This window comes from Rhipicephalus microplus, chromosome X (assembly GCF_043290135.1).
Source record: "Rhipicephalus microplus isolate Deutch F79 chromosome X, USDA_Rmic, whole genome shotgun sequence".
NCBI classification, from domain to species: Eukaryota; Metazoa; Arthropoda; class Arachnida; order Ixodida; family Ixodidae; genus Rhipicephalus; species Rhipicephalus microplus.
Window position 1 is genome coordinate 164,104,553 of NC_134710.1, and position 17,465 is coordinate 164,122,017.

Sequence of the window (17,465 nt, forward strand, 5' to 3'; positions counted from 1 at the left end):
GTAAGTCTCCAGGTTTCTGCTCCATAGCTAAGTACCGGCAAGATACAGCTGTTATATACCTTCCTCCTGAGGGACAGTGGCAATCTACCTGTCATAATTTGAGAGTGCTTGCCGAATGTGCTCCACCCCATTCTTATTCTTCTATTTACTTCAATCTCGTGGTTAGGCTCAGCGGTTATTACCTGCCCTAAGTAGACATAGTCTTTTACAACTTCAAGTGCCCTATTACCTATCTCGAAGAGCTGCTTCTTTCCGAGGTTGTTGTACATTACTTTCGTTTTCTGCAGATTAATTTTAAGACCCACCTTTCTGCTCTCCTTGTCTAACTCCGTAATCATGAGTTGCAATTCGTCCCCTGAGTTACTCTGCAATGCAATGTCATCGGCAAAGCGCAGGTTACTAAGGTACCCGCCATTAACTCTTATCCCTAACTGTTCCCATTCTAGGCTTCTGAAAACCTCCTGTAAGCACGCGGTAAAAATCATTGGGGAGATTGTGTCCCCCTGCCTTACACCCTTCTTGATTGGTATTCTGTTGCTTTCTTTATGAAGCACTATTGTAGCAGTTGATCCCCTGTAGATTTATTCCAGGATGATTATATATATAATCGCCATATCACGGAATGTTAAAGAGTGAGTGAACGCCACGGCTTGACTAAAATAAAACGCAATATGCGTCGTGTCTCCCACTGAAGACCAGCAGTGATTGATTACGAGGTGAGCGTAAGCAGAGAATGTTGTTTTACAGGCACGCGAAACAGGCGAACGTCGCAGAGCTATCTTTGGTGTCGATCGATGCTATGAGTAAAGCCAACGCAGCGGCTAAGGTCACCACCTTGCAGTGTTGTTGTTGACGAAATTTAAGTTCTACTGAAAACACGCTGAATGAGATGGATCAGGAGCAACAACGTGTTTAAGGAGCTAATTGCGGAGGCCACGGTAATGATTCAATACGTCGATTTACCGCTCCAGAGGGCAACACCACCCCACCGTCCAAGAGCACTGTCAGAGGAAAGTGTGAGTTATAACGGGCGCGTTTGTCAAAGCCACCAATGCGTGTGACCGTGGCGCAGTGGATATATTGGACCCGGCATTTCTTGTTTCGGACTCAATTGCCGTGAGTTCGACGCGTGTTGACATGATTTTCTTTTCCTTGCCTTTTGACCCTGTGCAATTTTTCTACGTCATTTCCGGAACAGAAATACGTCCCTGAATTCTGCTGGGTTGAGCCCAGCATAAAACACTCTCGTGTTACGAAAAAAAAAATGGACGCGCGTGCCCACAGACGCTCTTTGTTTCTGCACACACACACACACACACACACACACACACACACACACACACACACACACACACACACACACACACACACACACACACACACACACACACACACACACACACACACACACAGGCACACGCACACGCACACGCACACATACGCACGCACACGCACACATACGCACGCACACGCACACATACGCACGCACACACACACACACACACACACACACACACACACACACACACACGCGCGCGCGCGCGCGCGCATCACACATGCAGACAGATAGACAGGCAGACAGACAGAGACAGGAAAACCACTCTGATTATAGTCTTTCAGGAAGGCCGGCTGCTCACAAGAGATCTTATAGCAAACTTCAACATTTTAGGCAGACATATATTCCAAATGACAGCTTAGCCTGCTGTATAATTTTATTAGCAAGAGATTAAAAGGTATCTGCTGAAACGAGTGTGTTGTGTATACGTCAAAGATATATTTTGTTCGCTTATATTTATTCGAGATTTTCCCATTCCTTCAGCTAGGTTGAATGATATCCGTCAGAATTACAGAAAAATACACCAGTGAAATAGTAAGTTCACGTCAAATATGACTTGTCAGTCCTTTATGATGACAAAAAAAAAGGAGGTCGATGTTATGGGTAAATTTTTTTTAATATCTAAGAGCTGCCTGTTATGGCCCTGTCGCCTTCACAACATGTATAACCTCACAAGTGGATGGTATCTATTTCCTCTTTTAAGTAATCACAGCAAATTAATTTTTGATAATACAGGCCCAAGTGGCTAAACTTTATTTTCGAATCTATGACATACAGAGGGTATCACCTAAATTGAAACAAGGCAATTTCAAAAGTGGTTCATCGCAGCTAAGTAAAACTCCCACCATATGATGTGTTACCAGTAGCGCTTTTCAATATGTTTGTTGCAATGAACTTGACACTTAGTTAGGTAAATTTTTAAAAATCGTAATGTCTTTTTAAGGCTAGGTATGTTTCATTACGTTGCAAAGGGTAATCCTAAACGGCCAGTCGAGCTTTTTGCTTCCACTTGCACACTTTATAGTGACTGTTTCTTTTTTGGGTTTTAAAATAACTTTTGAAATATGAAATAAAAGCACGTGAGCTCGCTATCGCAATGCGGTGTTGACCGCCGTGCTAAAAATGAATGAAGCAACCACCATGGTGGTCTATTATTCGCGGCGTTTGACTGCTGACTGGAGAGTCGCGGGCTCATTGAGAAACATACTTACATGAAGAGCGGACATAAAGACATGCCTAAATGAAGAGCGGCCGCAGGGCCCTGCGGCCGAGCTACTGCACTGCTTTCAGCGCCACGAGTGGCTGGTCAGATCTGATAATATCTTCAGAATAAATAAAATAACAAATTTTTTTTTTCAATGCTGAGATTTCAAATGGTATCCCCAATCTCCGAAAGTGAGTGTCTTTACGACTAGGCTACACATCCATGCTTCCAGAAAGGGAATACAGGTAAAGTACATCTAAATCACATGAATGTGCACACTTCGTGCAAAGCACATGCAGAAAGACAACACTTCTTAGTCAGGCTTCACTGTTTTTTTTTTAGTAAAGCTTTAAACGTCCTCAGCTGGAGACGATGTAGAGCAGCAATCGAAAACTTCCCAACTCATTAAAATTTCTTCTTTTCAAAACGTTTGATTCCAAAGTTGAGTTTTTATTGTCCTTCCGAGGTGGCTATTACATGTCTTCACGAAGTAGTAAAAATGATCATGGATACGTCATTTAGCAGTTGGTCACACCCTTTCTTGCTCGGCTGCGAAAAGTCTTGAGTGGCCACTCTTTATATAGCATATTTATCTATGACCGGATCGCATCGGGGCCGCCGCATGTCGAGGGAGGTGAAATGCTAGACTCCTGTGCATTTACATATCAGTGCACGTTAAAGAACACATAATGGTCACAATTTCCGCAGTGACTCCGCAACGACAGACCTCGTAATCAAATCGTGGTTTCAGAATGCAAGACCCGAATAATTATTCAGTGAAGGAACTGGGCACGTGGCATTCGCTTATCAAAGACTACAAGCCACCGTGCCGCTTGCATCAGCACCTTCCTTGTGCCGCACTGCAATGTGCTGACGCACTGTGAAACCGATGCACAGAGACGAGTCCGCTCAATTCTCGGTGGTCTGCGCGCACTGCTCTTTCGTTTGAAGCATGATTCAGCTAGAGCTCTGCAATTAAATAGCGCATGAACGCAGTCGCCTGGTTTTATGTCACATTGCGCAGGCGTTCTTTAAACATCGAAACGAACATCACCACACTACGTTAGTATGTTGCAAAAAGAGAAATAAAAAGATCAGTCGATTCTGAATCCTCTCTACGAAGCAGGAAGCACACTTCAACATAAAGTAACTCTTATGCAAATTGCATAATTAATGTTGGTGAGTTAACTAAGTAGATGAAGCTGACAAAAATACTCCAAAAAGCGTCACATTGGGGAAAACTATGTGCATTTAGTTTTAGCCAGCTGTAATCACACCCCCCCCCCCCCCATTTTCTTGCACACTAAACGAAAATAATCTGAAATAACTTCAAAACTGGGTAAACCACCTGTCCTCTAGTGCGCTACCTTTTCTTGGTTTTCTGAAAGTGCCTCATTTCTGAATAATGTTTTTGTACAACGATGTATACTATAGCTTAGAAAATAAGCAGTCGAGCTGCTGGGATCAACTTCAGGACGCGCGGTCGACTACCGGCCAGATTGTCTACACGGTGAAATGGCAAGAACACCCATGTGCTTAAGAGTTTTGTGAACATTCCCAGACGACGAAAATTTTTCTGATGCCACGCTACAGCATACACTTCCACTATTCGTTACCTGGTGGCTTTTGCACTTTCGCTGAGATCACAGAATTAAGACATCTCCGCATGAATCTAGATGTAGTTGCTGTACGGTTACTGATATAAAGGTCAGACCTGATATAATAAAATACTTGAAAGAGAAAGCTTGCTACTTATGGTCTTTATTTCATTCACCCTAGAGTGATCCTTTGTTCCACGAGAGGAAGAAGCTTCCATAGTGTTCTACAAGCGACATAAGTTGGCGAAAATTGTGAAGCTCTCTCAGGCTCACTCATGAAATACATATTGCGCGTAGGGCTCACCCGCACTCAGGCTTACCCAAATTTTTCCTGGGCCGGAATCACTCGGCTTCACACTCACGAAAATATTCTTCACTGGGACTCACTCAGACTCAAAGTCGCCAAAATGTTACTCACCCGGGCTCAGATTCGCACCTTCATCTGCAGTGAGTGAGTCGATTCATGCGTCCATTAGTTTAGAATTAGCTTTTAACGTTATAGCGTTAAAGAGCTCGTTCCGCAGAAACTTTGGTGTCTCGTTCGTTGGTCGTGAGCGCAAAATCATCATTTTGCTTCACAGAAAAATTTGGAAGGATGCAAATAAAGTTAATAGAAAATTTCGGGTCTGAGCGGAAATTGAACCCGGTCGTTTGCGTGGCAAGTGCGTGTTCTACCACACAGCCATGCCTCCGCTAGTGAATAGAGGGAGAATAAGTTCAGCTGCTTGGAAATGCAGTGAAAGTAACTTTCATGCTTCACAAACACACGCGTTCTGTGTACATGTTTCTGAATACAACATGAAATACTCCCATAATAATGCGTGGGACAAGCGCGCATTGCCATTGTGCGTAAGAACATGGAATAATTATGACTTGATAGTTTGAAGCCAGTCACCTACTACCAAAGTCACATGCGCTACTGCACCCTTGAGACAACTTAGTTGGTGCATATTAAGTTCAAAAAGATTCCATACATTAAGTATTTCGCGTAGACACTAAAAGAGAACATCGATATCGCCTTCAAACTCTAAAAGCGAGGATTAAGGGTCCCCAAATTTTTTGACCACAGGGTCAATGCTTTTTAACACCACTATCTCACGTAACCGGTGCTCCTCTTGGCACCTTTTGATATTGTACCTCGGAATACGAGTTATGAGTGGTTGCCAAACAGTTAGGATAATTTTCTTGTAAGAGATGGCAAGGTAAGACATACTTATCAAGAACTTCCTTGGACCAAAGTACTCTCTTACATAATTCACGCCGCAGATCGATAAACATTCCAATGGCGTATGCTCGATAGTGCTTCAAAATACATGTGAGTAGTCTCGATTATAAGCTTGAATCCGCGTAAGTCTCACGGAAATGCTGAAGATGAGTAGGTAGTAAGTCAAGCTTGAAATTATCCGTGTGCATGTTAGTCTTTTTTGCGGGCGAATTCTACCTTATAAAGGGAAAATCAGTGCTATACTGATTCATAGCCAATATTCATGCGAGTAAGTGAATTAACAGTGCCACAAATAGTAAAGGGAAAGTCATTACCAAACTAGCCAATTTTGTTTTTGAAGAACCCATCACCAGCTTTTCTCATTGAAAAAAACAAGTGTGATGTGTTTCTTTAAAATGCTCAAACCTGATCGCTTAGCGGTGATTGTCGCTGCAAAGGAGGGGCGTAGGCAGAAATTTTTTTTGGAGGGGGGGGGCAGCCTTTAAAATGGTTATTTTCGCTGTGTATTCCGTGGCGAAGAACGTTTCGGGGTGGGGGAGGGGGGCACGGGCTTGTCGGGACACCTTTTGGCTACAGCAAGGCCGCAAAGAATGAAGCATCTTAGAGGCGTGTCTTTTTTTGTGGCGCACCGCACTGAATGGCGCTCTTGCTTCTCTTTCAAGCATATCCGGCTAAGCACTACCTTCCGTTTCTCCGATTGTACATGAAATGTCTTTTAAAAATAAGAAACAGATGTTTCTGATTCATTGATAAGTGGGGTTTAACGTCCCAAAAACGATCATATGATTATGAGAGTGGCCATAGTGGAGGACTCCGGAAATTTCGACCACTTGGGGTTCTTCAACGTGCATCAAAAATCTGAGCACACGGACTCATAACACTTTGACCTCCATCAAAAATGCAGTCGCCGTAGCCGGCATTTAATCCAGCGACCTGAGGGTCAGCAGTCGACTACCTTAGCCGCTAGACTACCACGGCGGGGCTGTTTCTGCTCCAACTGAAGAGTTATGTTGTCTGAACTTGATATCAAGCACAACTCTACTTAACGTAATAGTCAATTTTCAATAGTTAGGAAAATCATAGAAAACAAATCATTGACGGGATTGATTCTACGCAACCTGCACTTAGAAAGTGCGCGAAAACACTAAGTTCACGCACGGAACAGTCCACGGCACACGAATGCCGACATGCGACTGTCCCCACCATGCGCGAAGTATTAGGGCCGCCTTCAGATTGTTTATTTTTAATAAACACATAAACGTTTTATGCTGGTATGCACCAAGTATTAAGGGACGTATTTCCGTCATGTATAAGAAGTTAAAAAATAAACGCTAATGATTGAGAAAAAATTAAAAAAAGATTTTGATAGCAAAAAAGAATGCAGATACCCAAGATTATCTCTAAGGTACTATCAAGATACTCTTGTATTCTAATACTGCCCTTCTCTACTTATAGCTCAAGATGAATATTTATTACTACTTTTTCTCGCGCTTGTAGTTTCGCCCCTTCAATACACGCAAAGAGTTCGTCTGGTGAGATGAGCGACATGGAAGCTGTCAGTTGTGTGATATAGCAACAGAAGCAAAGGTTGGGCTAGTTGAATGTGCGTGGTATAACTTTGTTTTCAGCGCATGAAGAAACGATTGTCCTGTGTTCTTTCATGTTTCTCCGTGAGCTTAAAACACAGTTATACCGTGTGATATATCTCAACGAAATTAATCGTCTCTTTTGGTCTCTACCATTGCTCGGGCAGCATGAAAAATAGCTTGGGGAGCGCTTAAGCTCAAGTGTAGAACGCGATAGCATAATCAGGTTTTATGCACACCGCCTTTTCTTTTGCTAGCTTAGCGTTAGTTCTCGCTGGATTCCTCAACCTTGCCTCGAAGAAACGAATGGCTGTGTGTGTAACATTGGCCGTTTCAAACTATCCTAGAATGAGCATGCAAGTGCACTTGCTAAGTGCCCACTACGTTATAATTCTTTTTTGGTGAATCAGCGAAGGTCCCTCTCACGCCTCTGTAAGGCAACACGTGACCCTGCTCCCCTTGTTCATGCGTTTGCTGATGACGGTGATTAAATATGCCTGAGTGCTTTGTAATGACCAGGCATTGAAGAAAGCACCCAATTTTCGGCGCAGTTAGCACAACTTCACGCCTGGTGTGATTCAACGCTTCTGCGACGCAATATTGCATGCGTTAAACAGACTTCTCTCACTACAAGACGTCAATACAGAGTTCTTTTTTTTTCAGATCAGTTTCAAACAATGGTGTGCTTCTGTGGCGGAAAGCTTGATTACCACGCTGACGACCTGGGTTCGAATTCGTTCTCGTATCCCGGCTGAGACAGCTGCGTTTTCAATGGATTCGAAAATGCTGTGGGCTCATGCCCTTCGATTGGGGTGCACGTTAAAGAACCCCAGGTGGTTGGAATTTTTGGAGCCCTCAACTACGGCCTCTTTCATAACCAAATGGTGGTTTTGGGACGTTAAACGCCACATATCAATCGATTCCTTTTTGTAGCGAGGTTTTAGTATTTATTTCAACTAAATCGTTCTCGTTGTTTCACTTTCAGAGAACGTTGATTTTTTGCACACAGTAAACGACGCCGACAAAATAATTTCCGCGAAACGAGCTCTTTCGCTATCACGTAGAAACACATCGCGCTCGTAATAAGTTACACGCTTCTTCTTCCTTCTGCCTTCACTTTCTTTCTACTGCATATCACAATAAATACAGTTGAACTCCCCGCTCGTGTTCGCTCTTGCGAGAATTTCGATGTCGCGAAAATAGAAAGTATGCACATCAATTACGGTATGCCAAATTACTCTGCAATATCCACCATTTTTGTGCCTTTTACTGCTTCAGGGACGATCTTAGAGTTGTCGTTAGGCATCTGAAATTTAGGTTTTTCAATCGCAGGCACCGTCTTTCCAAAACGCCGAACAGCACTCCATGGAAGCAAAGCGTGAGAGATCTCGGCGCGAACACGGAGGCACGCCCGTCAGCAAGAAGTTAGGAAACACCGACACGCAATCTGGTGAGGCAGTCTACAAAATATCTGTCGGTAGGACGTCACTTTTTCGAGTATCCTCACTTGAAACGTTTTAACGTAGATGCTAATAGAGGTGTTAGCAAAAAAACTGTTTTCGGCGAAATAAAAAACAAGCAAAAACTCCTGTTGCTATCATCATCGTCCGAATGTAAAAGCACCGATACTTCTTGGCGGAAACGTATGTGACCAACTTGCCGAATGAGCAGTGCTGCAATTTTCCAACTTTTGAGTTGTCAACTAGTTCAAGGGCTGAAAACAATGTTGTCGATCACTACTTGAATTTTTTATGAGTGCGGGAGCGCTTCTGTGAAATTTGTTTTGGCTGTCGAGAAGGAACAATTGCATTGAACTCTATGGACGTTTGCCGGGGCGCCAAACGCTTTCGTTACTGCGAGAATATTACTGAGGACTTTAGTTATGAGGGGTTCAACTTTACGGTGAAATCAGACCACTTCTCTTGCTGCACTTTAGTTCTATTCATATTGTGAGAACAATATAGCGCCACAACATAGGTGCCGGTATGCAGAAGTGCCAGTTTCAATAGTATCGCTTCGTATTCAGGACGTTCTGGCGGAGAAACCAGTATGAAAACCCCCAGCTTTAGGCTTTCCTTTAACATGTGATGTAGTGGTACTCTACCTAAAAATAACAATATGGGCTAGCATGGGAGCCTTCAAAAAATTCATGTCTTCCTGCGTGACTGGTTTTGGCATTCCGGTGCGACGTCATCACTGTTTTTTTTTCTTTTGGGGCTGCGGCTTGCTGATGATCCTCTACACTAGAAAGAGTGCTCTAGCAATGAGAGGGTACTCCAGCTTGATGATCATCCTGATATTAACGTGACAGCACTCTTTAAATTCCCTTGAATAAAGCTAGCCAATGACTCACCACCCTCAGAGAAGTGTCTGTAATTTCTGCAGGCTCAAAGGCGAACAAAAAATGGAAAATCTATAGGGGGCGTTTTGGAATCATTTTTTAAATAATTTATTATACATTGGCATAATTTGAGGAGATAATGACACAGAACTAAGGCATCGGCTATGCTCCTTGGTTCTCGGGAGGGTGGAAGACATAGGATATAAATAGCTCAACATAACATGACAAACACCGTGATCAAAATAACAATATAAGACGTACTATCAGCAGTAAAAGTTTTCGGGACGCGAAATGTTCGATAAAGGTAAATTTTCGATTCGGCCGGGAATGTAATTTAAAAATAAATGTTCCATACTGCACTTGGAATTCCGACCTATACAGTCACCCATTACAAGTATTATGCACAGAAATTTGCATTTGTTGTGGATCAAACGTTTCGCGAACTTTTGCTGTTGATAGTACAGCCTGTACATTTCTCGTATATGCAACATAAAGGCTCAGCATGACACACAAGTTAAAGTAAGGCTTAAGCCTACAAACACTGAAAGAATACATGCATCAAGAGACGATATAAGTGATCGCGATAATTCATACGGCAAAATCGTTTGATTTACATTAAAAAAAAAAGCCGGTGATACCTGAAATGTCCATCGACCACCGCGGACGGGTCCGACGCTTCACCCATGGCGACCGTTCCCACTGGATGGTGGAGCGAACTGGCTGCCATTCGAGCCCAGCACTCCAGAAAATCGTCGTTCTCAGCGGATGCCTCGAAATGACGGCAGTACTGGAGTTTAGGTAAGTGTGCCGACGCTCCCAGGTGAGACGTGGCCTTGTCCGACACAAGCGACAGTGCTGTTTTCATTGCTGTGAAGAGCAAATATACTAAAGTTCACCAACAAAGCGAAATAATATGTGTTATCGATGCCACTGCACTGAAAAGGCGCAACGCAGTTGACGTTGACAGGCCGGGCTTTAAGTCTCATGTCGAGAAGTTGATTGATGATTGAGATTTACGTTACAAAAATTTGGGGGAGTTTCGAGTTCTGCCCTCAAGCGTAAAACGCGTTAGCATAATCGGGCCCCGTGAGTATAGCTCCTTAGATCACTAACCCAGCCTTGAGTCTCGATGAAGACTCTGACTGTTCTGCAAAGAAAGAAACGTCGGTGTGCTTAACATGAGCCCTTTCAAACTATACTACAATGACTACTACAAGTATATTTGCGAAGTAACCACTATGCCATAATTCTTCCTTTTGCCAGTTGATTGGCAAGCACTCAGCCCACATTCGTAGAGCAACACGGGCACATGTGCATGGGCCCGCTTTGTTGATGCTGTTGCTGGTAATGACTATTAATCGTGTCTACGTGCTTTGTCATGGGTAGGCATTTAAACGGCCCATTAGAGTGGCCAAATATACATGCTTTGACGCCAATAGTGAAACTCCACGCTTTTAGCATGCAATCTTACAATTGTTAAGGAGACTTCCGGCGCTAGATAACTTTCCTAATATATAGCATTTTCCCAAAACAGTTTAAAGCACTGCCATGGCCATGTGGTAGAACACTTAGTTGCCACTCAAAACTCTGTTCAATCACCACTCGAATTGGGCATTTTTAAAATCATATTTATATCGGTGTCGACTTTTTCGCGTACGGACAGCACTCATTTTTGGCTAACAACCATCGAAGCTGTCGCTGCAAATTCTACGGAACAGGTTCAAAGAAGCTTTAACCAATCAAAACAATTAAAGCAAAACCAAACATTGTTTTTCTCGAACTGAAAAGAGAAACGATAGGTCTGCGTCCACGTGTTAACAGTGGTGGTGATTGCTGATTTGCAAGATATGTTGTACTTTAAGCAAGTTCAAGAATTAAGTTTCTTGGAAGAGTCAGATAAATTTTAAAAACTCGTGCGACAAATTTATTTGAAGCATTACTGAAAGGAACTGAACTCGAGTTTCAAAAAACTGCGAAGTCATACCATTGGTCACGCATTGAATGTCTTGGGGATCATTGAAATACTGCGGGTCAATCAGTAGAGCGTCAAGAGCGTTGCCTGTTTTCAAAGTAACGCTACCCTTGGATTTTGGATGAAGGCAGGCAGCCAGCAGCAAAAATCCTTCTTTGTCGTTTTTTCCAATGTCTGGAAACAAAGCGTTCATATCCTGTAAAAAATAAATGCTAATATCATAACCAATTTCTCGTCAGATAAAAACTAGAAAAATATGATCCCCAAAACCACATAAATAAGGTTCTGTCTTAGAAAGAAACTATCTCTGAGATCCAGTCGCCGCCTATATGTTAGACTTGCAATTAGTGCATGTGCAAACTACAGGGGAAAAGCACCGTTTCTGACCTTGATCTGGATTACCACTTGCGAGTGACGTTCGATTATTACTGAAGGTTTGATTTGAGTACGTGTGTGTATGTGTGTGGCTGTATTTGTGAGAAAGCGATATACTTCTTAGAATCAGTAGAACGTTTTATCTCATGGAAAGTTCCTGATCCACTTCACTGAAAGAGTACGCATGCAGAAGGCCGCTTATACAACGAAGATTCTCGCTCGTCGTCTGTGTGTTTCAGTGTGCTTGCATCGTCGCTTCACAAGTAACGTGAAATTGATGATGCCTTCAGCGGAAAGAATGGAACGCCACGCTATCACCTAAGCGGCGCGGTTTGGAGTACCTCCGGTTCGTTTGCAACAAACGCACCTTGTCACGAAAGTTCGTTTTGACAGATCTATAACCTAATCACGCTGGCATAGTGGCTGGCGTATTTTGTAAATACGCGAGTCACTACGCAATTAAAAGTTTTATTAAAAGAGCATACTGTTAATCAGCAAGATTGCTATTATTAAGATAACGTTAATTATTGTCACACTAGTGTGGCAGCTGAAGTGCAGCACCAATGTGGCAGCCTCTCAGCGTAGACGTGTGCTTAGTGTTTTACCAGATGAGTGCATGGATAATTATCGATGTGGCTTATTGACCAAACCGAAGATGTGATTATGAGAGACGCCATAGCAGAGGACTCTCGACATCATGATTATTTGACGTGCCGAACGTGCTCCTAAATCTAAGTACACGAGCGCCTAGCATTTTGCTCCTATTGAAAGGCGGCCGCCTTGGCCGTTATTCGATCTCACGACCTGCAAGGTCAGCCCTTGAGCATCATAACCACTAGACCACCGTGTTGGGTGATGCCCCGCCGTTGTGGTCTAGTGGCTAAATTACTTGTATTCTAACCCGCAGGTCACAGGATCAATTACCGGCTGCGGCAGCTGCATTTTCAATGGAGGCGAAAATGATGTAGGCCCGTGTGCTCAGATTTGGGTGCACGTTAAAGAACCCCAAGGTGCCGAAATTTCTGGAGTCCTCCTCAACGGCGTCTCTCATAATCATATGGTTGTTTAGGGACGTGAAACCTCCCATGTCGATATCCCTGAAACCTCCCATGTCGATATCCCTGTGTCAGATGAAAAATGCATGCACGGCAATCCTTAACCTTTATGCGCCCCGAGTTTCAGTGGCACAAAACTAGGCGAGCTGTTTGTCCCCACCAATATAGCGTAACTGCGTGCTTCAAAGCTTGCTACCATCACGCTCGAAATAGTGACACAAATATCTTCAATGTCATATTAGGTGATGGGTTCATTCACTCCCTATTTAAAGGGGCCATCTTTTTGGCGTATAATCTGTATATGAAGGTTATTCCTTGGCTGTTCGCGAAAAATGGCGAAATTTCATTCCATTTAGTCGATCACTAGATCCATGAAGAATAATCTTATGAACACATGAGTGGCCCGAGAGTCTGACAACACCTGACAACTCGCAAGCCTGGATGTAATGAGCCACTTGCTTTGCAAGCGTCTGTATTCGGACCAACAGTTTCTTTCTTTTGTGAATGTGTGTGGTCAGATGCGCGTACAATAGAGCTATCTCAGCTTTCTTCAGCTTGGCATTAAAAATGGCTGACTTGCAGTGGCTGAAACTTAGAAGACGACAGATTCACTCCGTGGGGCACATGACTTCACACACCAGCGCAAAATGGCCGTCTACTGCAGCCAGCAGAGCTTATAGCCGGTGACTTCTAGGGCTCATTTCGCAATGAACTATTCTTTTATGGTCCAATTTATTGCAATAGCAATTATATGGACCATCTCAGCTGGTTTTTTGCCGTCGCCGCCACCGCCATCGTCATTCACGGATATGTATATGTATGTATTGTAATGAATCAAAAGCAGGGCTCAGGCACGGGCGCATACCCGACTAGAGGAGAAAGAGAATGAACTCGGATAAAGAACGAATGGCCCAGTGAACGGGCGTTATCTCCGAGTCTCGTTTTTTACAATGACGCAGTCGTCCAAAAACTTGGTGAACCCCAGCTGCTAGCTTGAGGCAACGCGCTTACCAGAGGAACACTCCTAGGCTTCCTCGTTGATGGAACCCACAAGTCGACCACAACCGCAAGTATTCATCCCATCATCAGTGGACGGTGCCCAGGCCTCCACGATGGTCCCAGAGAACTGCTTGACCAGCGGCGCGCTACTTCATGCGTATGTGCAAGGGCTCCTTCCTGGAAATGCGGTTCACGCTTCCCGAGTCGTGGATTGCGCAATAAGGTTCCTGCCCTCATGTGTTAGCTGCTAAAAGACGCTGTCCATGCTCTTTTCAGCGTGAATCTTTCCTCAGTGAGTGCTACAACCCCCGTATACAGTGAGGACGTGGTTTCTTCTCCTATTGCCTCACCCGCCAGCTACGCAGAGCTCTTGTGCACTTTCACGCAACTGTCACATCGTATCGACACATTAATGGACGATATGCCTGTTTTATTAGGATCTGCTCACCGCGCCTTGACCGACGCTAGCGATGCGCAGCAAGTAGGTGGAGTCAACATCAGCCCTTCCGGCCTCTCGGCGTACCACGGTCCCACTGGGAATCACGGGCAATTCAACACGACTTCGAGATCATATTAAAGTCGTGCGGATCACCAGGAGACAGTCTGCATCAAGGAGGAATCCGACGTAGATCGGTCAGACGGCATCCAGCTCGCACGGTGCAGCGAGGCGACGCGTTCGTATGCCCCTGGTGTCTGCAGCGTGATGTGCAGTTATGGTGGCGTTAACTCGTCTGAATTTCGTCTTACAGAACCACCAAGGAGTTGTTTATTCCTCGCAGCGGCAGAACAAAAGGAGGCAGAGATGGCAGCGCAGAGGCTCCTGCATCAAAGCATGAGGCCGGGCATTGTGGCCTGTCCAGAACGCCGACGGGAATGAAGACCAGTGCCTCAAGCTCTGCTAACTAAATTGCCTGCTAAGCGTCCTGCGGCCGCCCCAAGATAGCCAAGGTCACCCACGAGTGTTCGACAGCCCCACAAGGCGAGTCATGGCGTTCACGAGAAAAACCCCACAGGCACAGCCAATACCGCCCGCCAGAGACGTTATTGGCAACTCGGTGTTCAGGATCCACGGGCTGACGACAACCATTTATAAACAGTCAGTGGCGTCTACCAGAGCCACCGTGGCCCTACTTTCAAAGAAAGACGCAACGACCGGCAGGACAATGTCAATGGCCTCCACCAGAGCCATCATCGCCTTACTTTCAATGCAAGACGCACCGTGACCATGGCCAACATCTGCGAGGCAGCCAATGCCGCCCACCAGAGGCATTAGTTCTACCTATGGTGGTTCATGGCCTAGGTCCTCTGAATGTTTCCACCTTCGAAGAGAGGACCTGTGCCTGCGGAGGGCAAGCTTGGCAGGACTGCATGCATGCAGCGTTGCCGAGTGCAATGATGACTAAAGCAGTGCTCAGGCACGGGTGCATACCCGGCTACAGGAGAAAAGGAACAAAGTCAGATAACAATATATAGCGCGTAGAAGCTCCCCCCCCCCCCAGCCGACGGGAGCTTCTACGCGCTGCGCTCTCAACACGAAAGAAAGGTGCCGAGAGTGTAGCTGGAGCGGCCGTGTTCTCTTACGCCAGCGTTTTCTATTGTTACGCGGGATCTGAACTGAATGAGTTCACTGCCAGCCTCGCTTCGTATAACATTGCAATTTGTCGCTATCACATTCATTTCTTCACCTTTTTGGTGAAACTGATTTTGTACAATCATACCTGCCACACTCACGAACTGCACTTGACAACATGCGCACGAGTATACATAGTCACCGAGAAAGCTTATTGAAACACAGCAAGGAATTCAACGGCTATGCACGTTTTCAGGTTCTCTAGCATGTTTCATACGTTATTCGTGTTTATCTCTACCTGTGATTACGTTTCATGCGTCACTTGTGCTTGAGAAACGCGGGGAACGTTTCAATGCGCTTGTCATTCTTCGTGTGACGTTCCAATTTGTGGCTATCGCGTCCATTGCTTCATCTACGCGGCAAAGCTGTGACTTTTTAATGCGTGTACAGAAAAGATAGACCCCCTACTTCCATTTTTCACTAAAACCACAATTGTATTACCCCGTATCATGTCCCCTTAACGTGTTTTTAATGAGGCATTGTTTTTGATAAAGGGATGAAAAAAATCATCTCTCAAATTTCCGGATGTCGAATGGCGGGGGCGAGTGTGTGCGTGATTGAGAATGACCTGATCGATGCTAACAACAACAACAACTACAACAACGACAACAACAACAACAACAACAACACCACCAACAACAACAACAACGACGACGACGATGACTATGACTACGACGACGACGACGATGACGACGACAACAACAACAACATCGACAACAACAACTACAATGACAATGACGACAATAACAACAACAATAACAATATTAATAATAAAATCACCGACAATTACTACACTTTATAATATCAATTCTGAGCGCAGCTGTTTAGGTGTTTTGATATTGCGATAAGGTTAGGCGTGATCGCCCTCGCTAACCGAGAAACCGCAGGTGGCAGCGCGTGTGCGCGTTCCAAAAGAGTCGTCGCAGACAGGCCTCTCTTTGTGGAATGCTTTATATACATGTATGGCATACGTGGACACTCATTCCACATACCTTAATGATGCCGTCATCAGCCACTGCACTATGGCACCGCGAGTGACCCCCACGGAACAGTTTCCTGATACTCCCTTGTGCTCGGCGTTCGCTCTCTGTTGTCCTTGTTTGCTCTGTCGGTTACGACGACGGCGACGCCACTCAATGAAAGAACGGGAGCTCAGAGCTGAGCTCTAATAATATATCAGGCGTTCTACGTGCCAAAACCACGATATGATTACGAGGCGTACTGCGCTGTTTCAATTTAACTCTTAAGAGATTAAAGGCATAACGTTTAAGCAAGACATCCCAGAGGTGTAGCAGAAGTTCGATTGGGTAAGCATTCAGTTTTCGCTACACTCCTTACCTCTTTCTTGAGATTAGAAATTTTTACAAGTATATCTTCTCTGAAGGAGCCAAAGTTCATTGCTATAAACATTGCTTGGAGGTGGCGATCCTTTACATTCGTCCTGAGAACGGACGCAACGGCGTTGGAAGTAAGGTGACCTGAAAGAGGAAGTAGTCGCGATCATTTCTTCCAGTTTACCATGCATCTCATTGAATTGACAGTTGACTGTAAGATAACTGTGTCGCTGTTTCACAAAAAAGACAGTTACAAGCAGTACATTGCTTGAAACAGAGTCATAACTATTCTGTTGTTACTGCTCTGCTGTGAGGACACAAAGGGAGAATACAAAAACAAAAATATTCACGCGTCTACACGATGTGAATGAAGACGAGTGGGTGAAGCTCTGGGCATCTTATGGGTGATTAACCATGAGTACCGAGCTTTACTCTCTATAATGTAAATTGGGTGACATAAAGTGTATACAGAAATGCATGTAAATTTAATTCGCCTTCCATTCGTCATAGGCAATTCAAGGAGTATTTAGAAACTTGCTAAAGCGGATGTATATGCCTCGAAATAGATTTCAAGAACCAGCTATCTTACCGATAGCAAGATACTATATCAGTAGAGGCAATTCGCTGGGGCATATAGTTCACGACATGTGCCTTTGTTTAACAGGTTTATTTGAGAAGCCTGAAGATCTAGGTACATTTTACTAGACTCATCAATAATTGATAGGTTATTTTAGCCGGGAACAGGGGCCTCTTACTGTATAGTTAGTTCATGTCCCCGTTGAAGTTTATTGTAAAATCTTTTTGTGTGTG

At 44.4% G+C, this 17,465-nt stretch overlaps 2 protein-coding genes across 4 annotated transcripts in view; one reads left to right on the forward strand and one right to left on the reverse strand.

The window, feature by feature from the left end:
• Positions 1–8,534, forward strand: part of Galphao (G protein alpha o subunit) — a 133,992-nt gene extending 125,458 nt beyond the window's left edge. Inside the window, exon 8 of the mRNA XM_037428504.2 lies at positions 8,282–8,534. Within this exon, the coding sequence (XP_037284401.1) occupies positions 8,282–8,331 (50 nt within the window). The 3' untranslated portion in view covers positions 8,332–8,534. The remainder of the gene's footprint in view (positions 1–8,281) is intronic.
• The window catches only part of LOC119176925 (alcohol dehydrogenase [acceptor]), an 84,720-nt gene that overhangs the window by 4,857 nt on the left and 62,398 nt on the right, over positions 1–17,465 (reverse strand). For all 3 annotated transcript variants that reach the window (XM_075878120.1, XM_075878119.1, XM_075878122.1), the window contains 3 exons: positions 16,660–16,799; positions 11,275–11,458; positions 9,929–10,157 (listed from right to left, as the gene is read on the reverse strand). In XM_075878120.1, the coding sequence (XP_075734235.1) occupies positions 9,929–10,157; positions 11,275–11,458; positions 16,660–16,799 (553 nt within the window). The remainder of the gene's footprint in view (positions 1–9,928; positions 10,158–11,274; positions 11,459–16,659; positions 16,800–17,465) is intronic.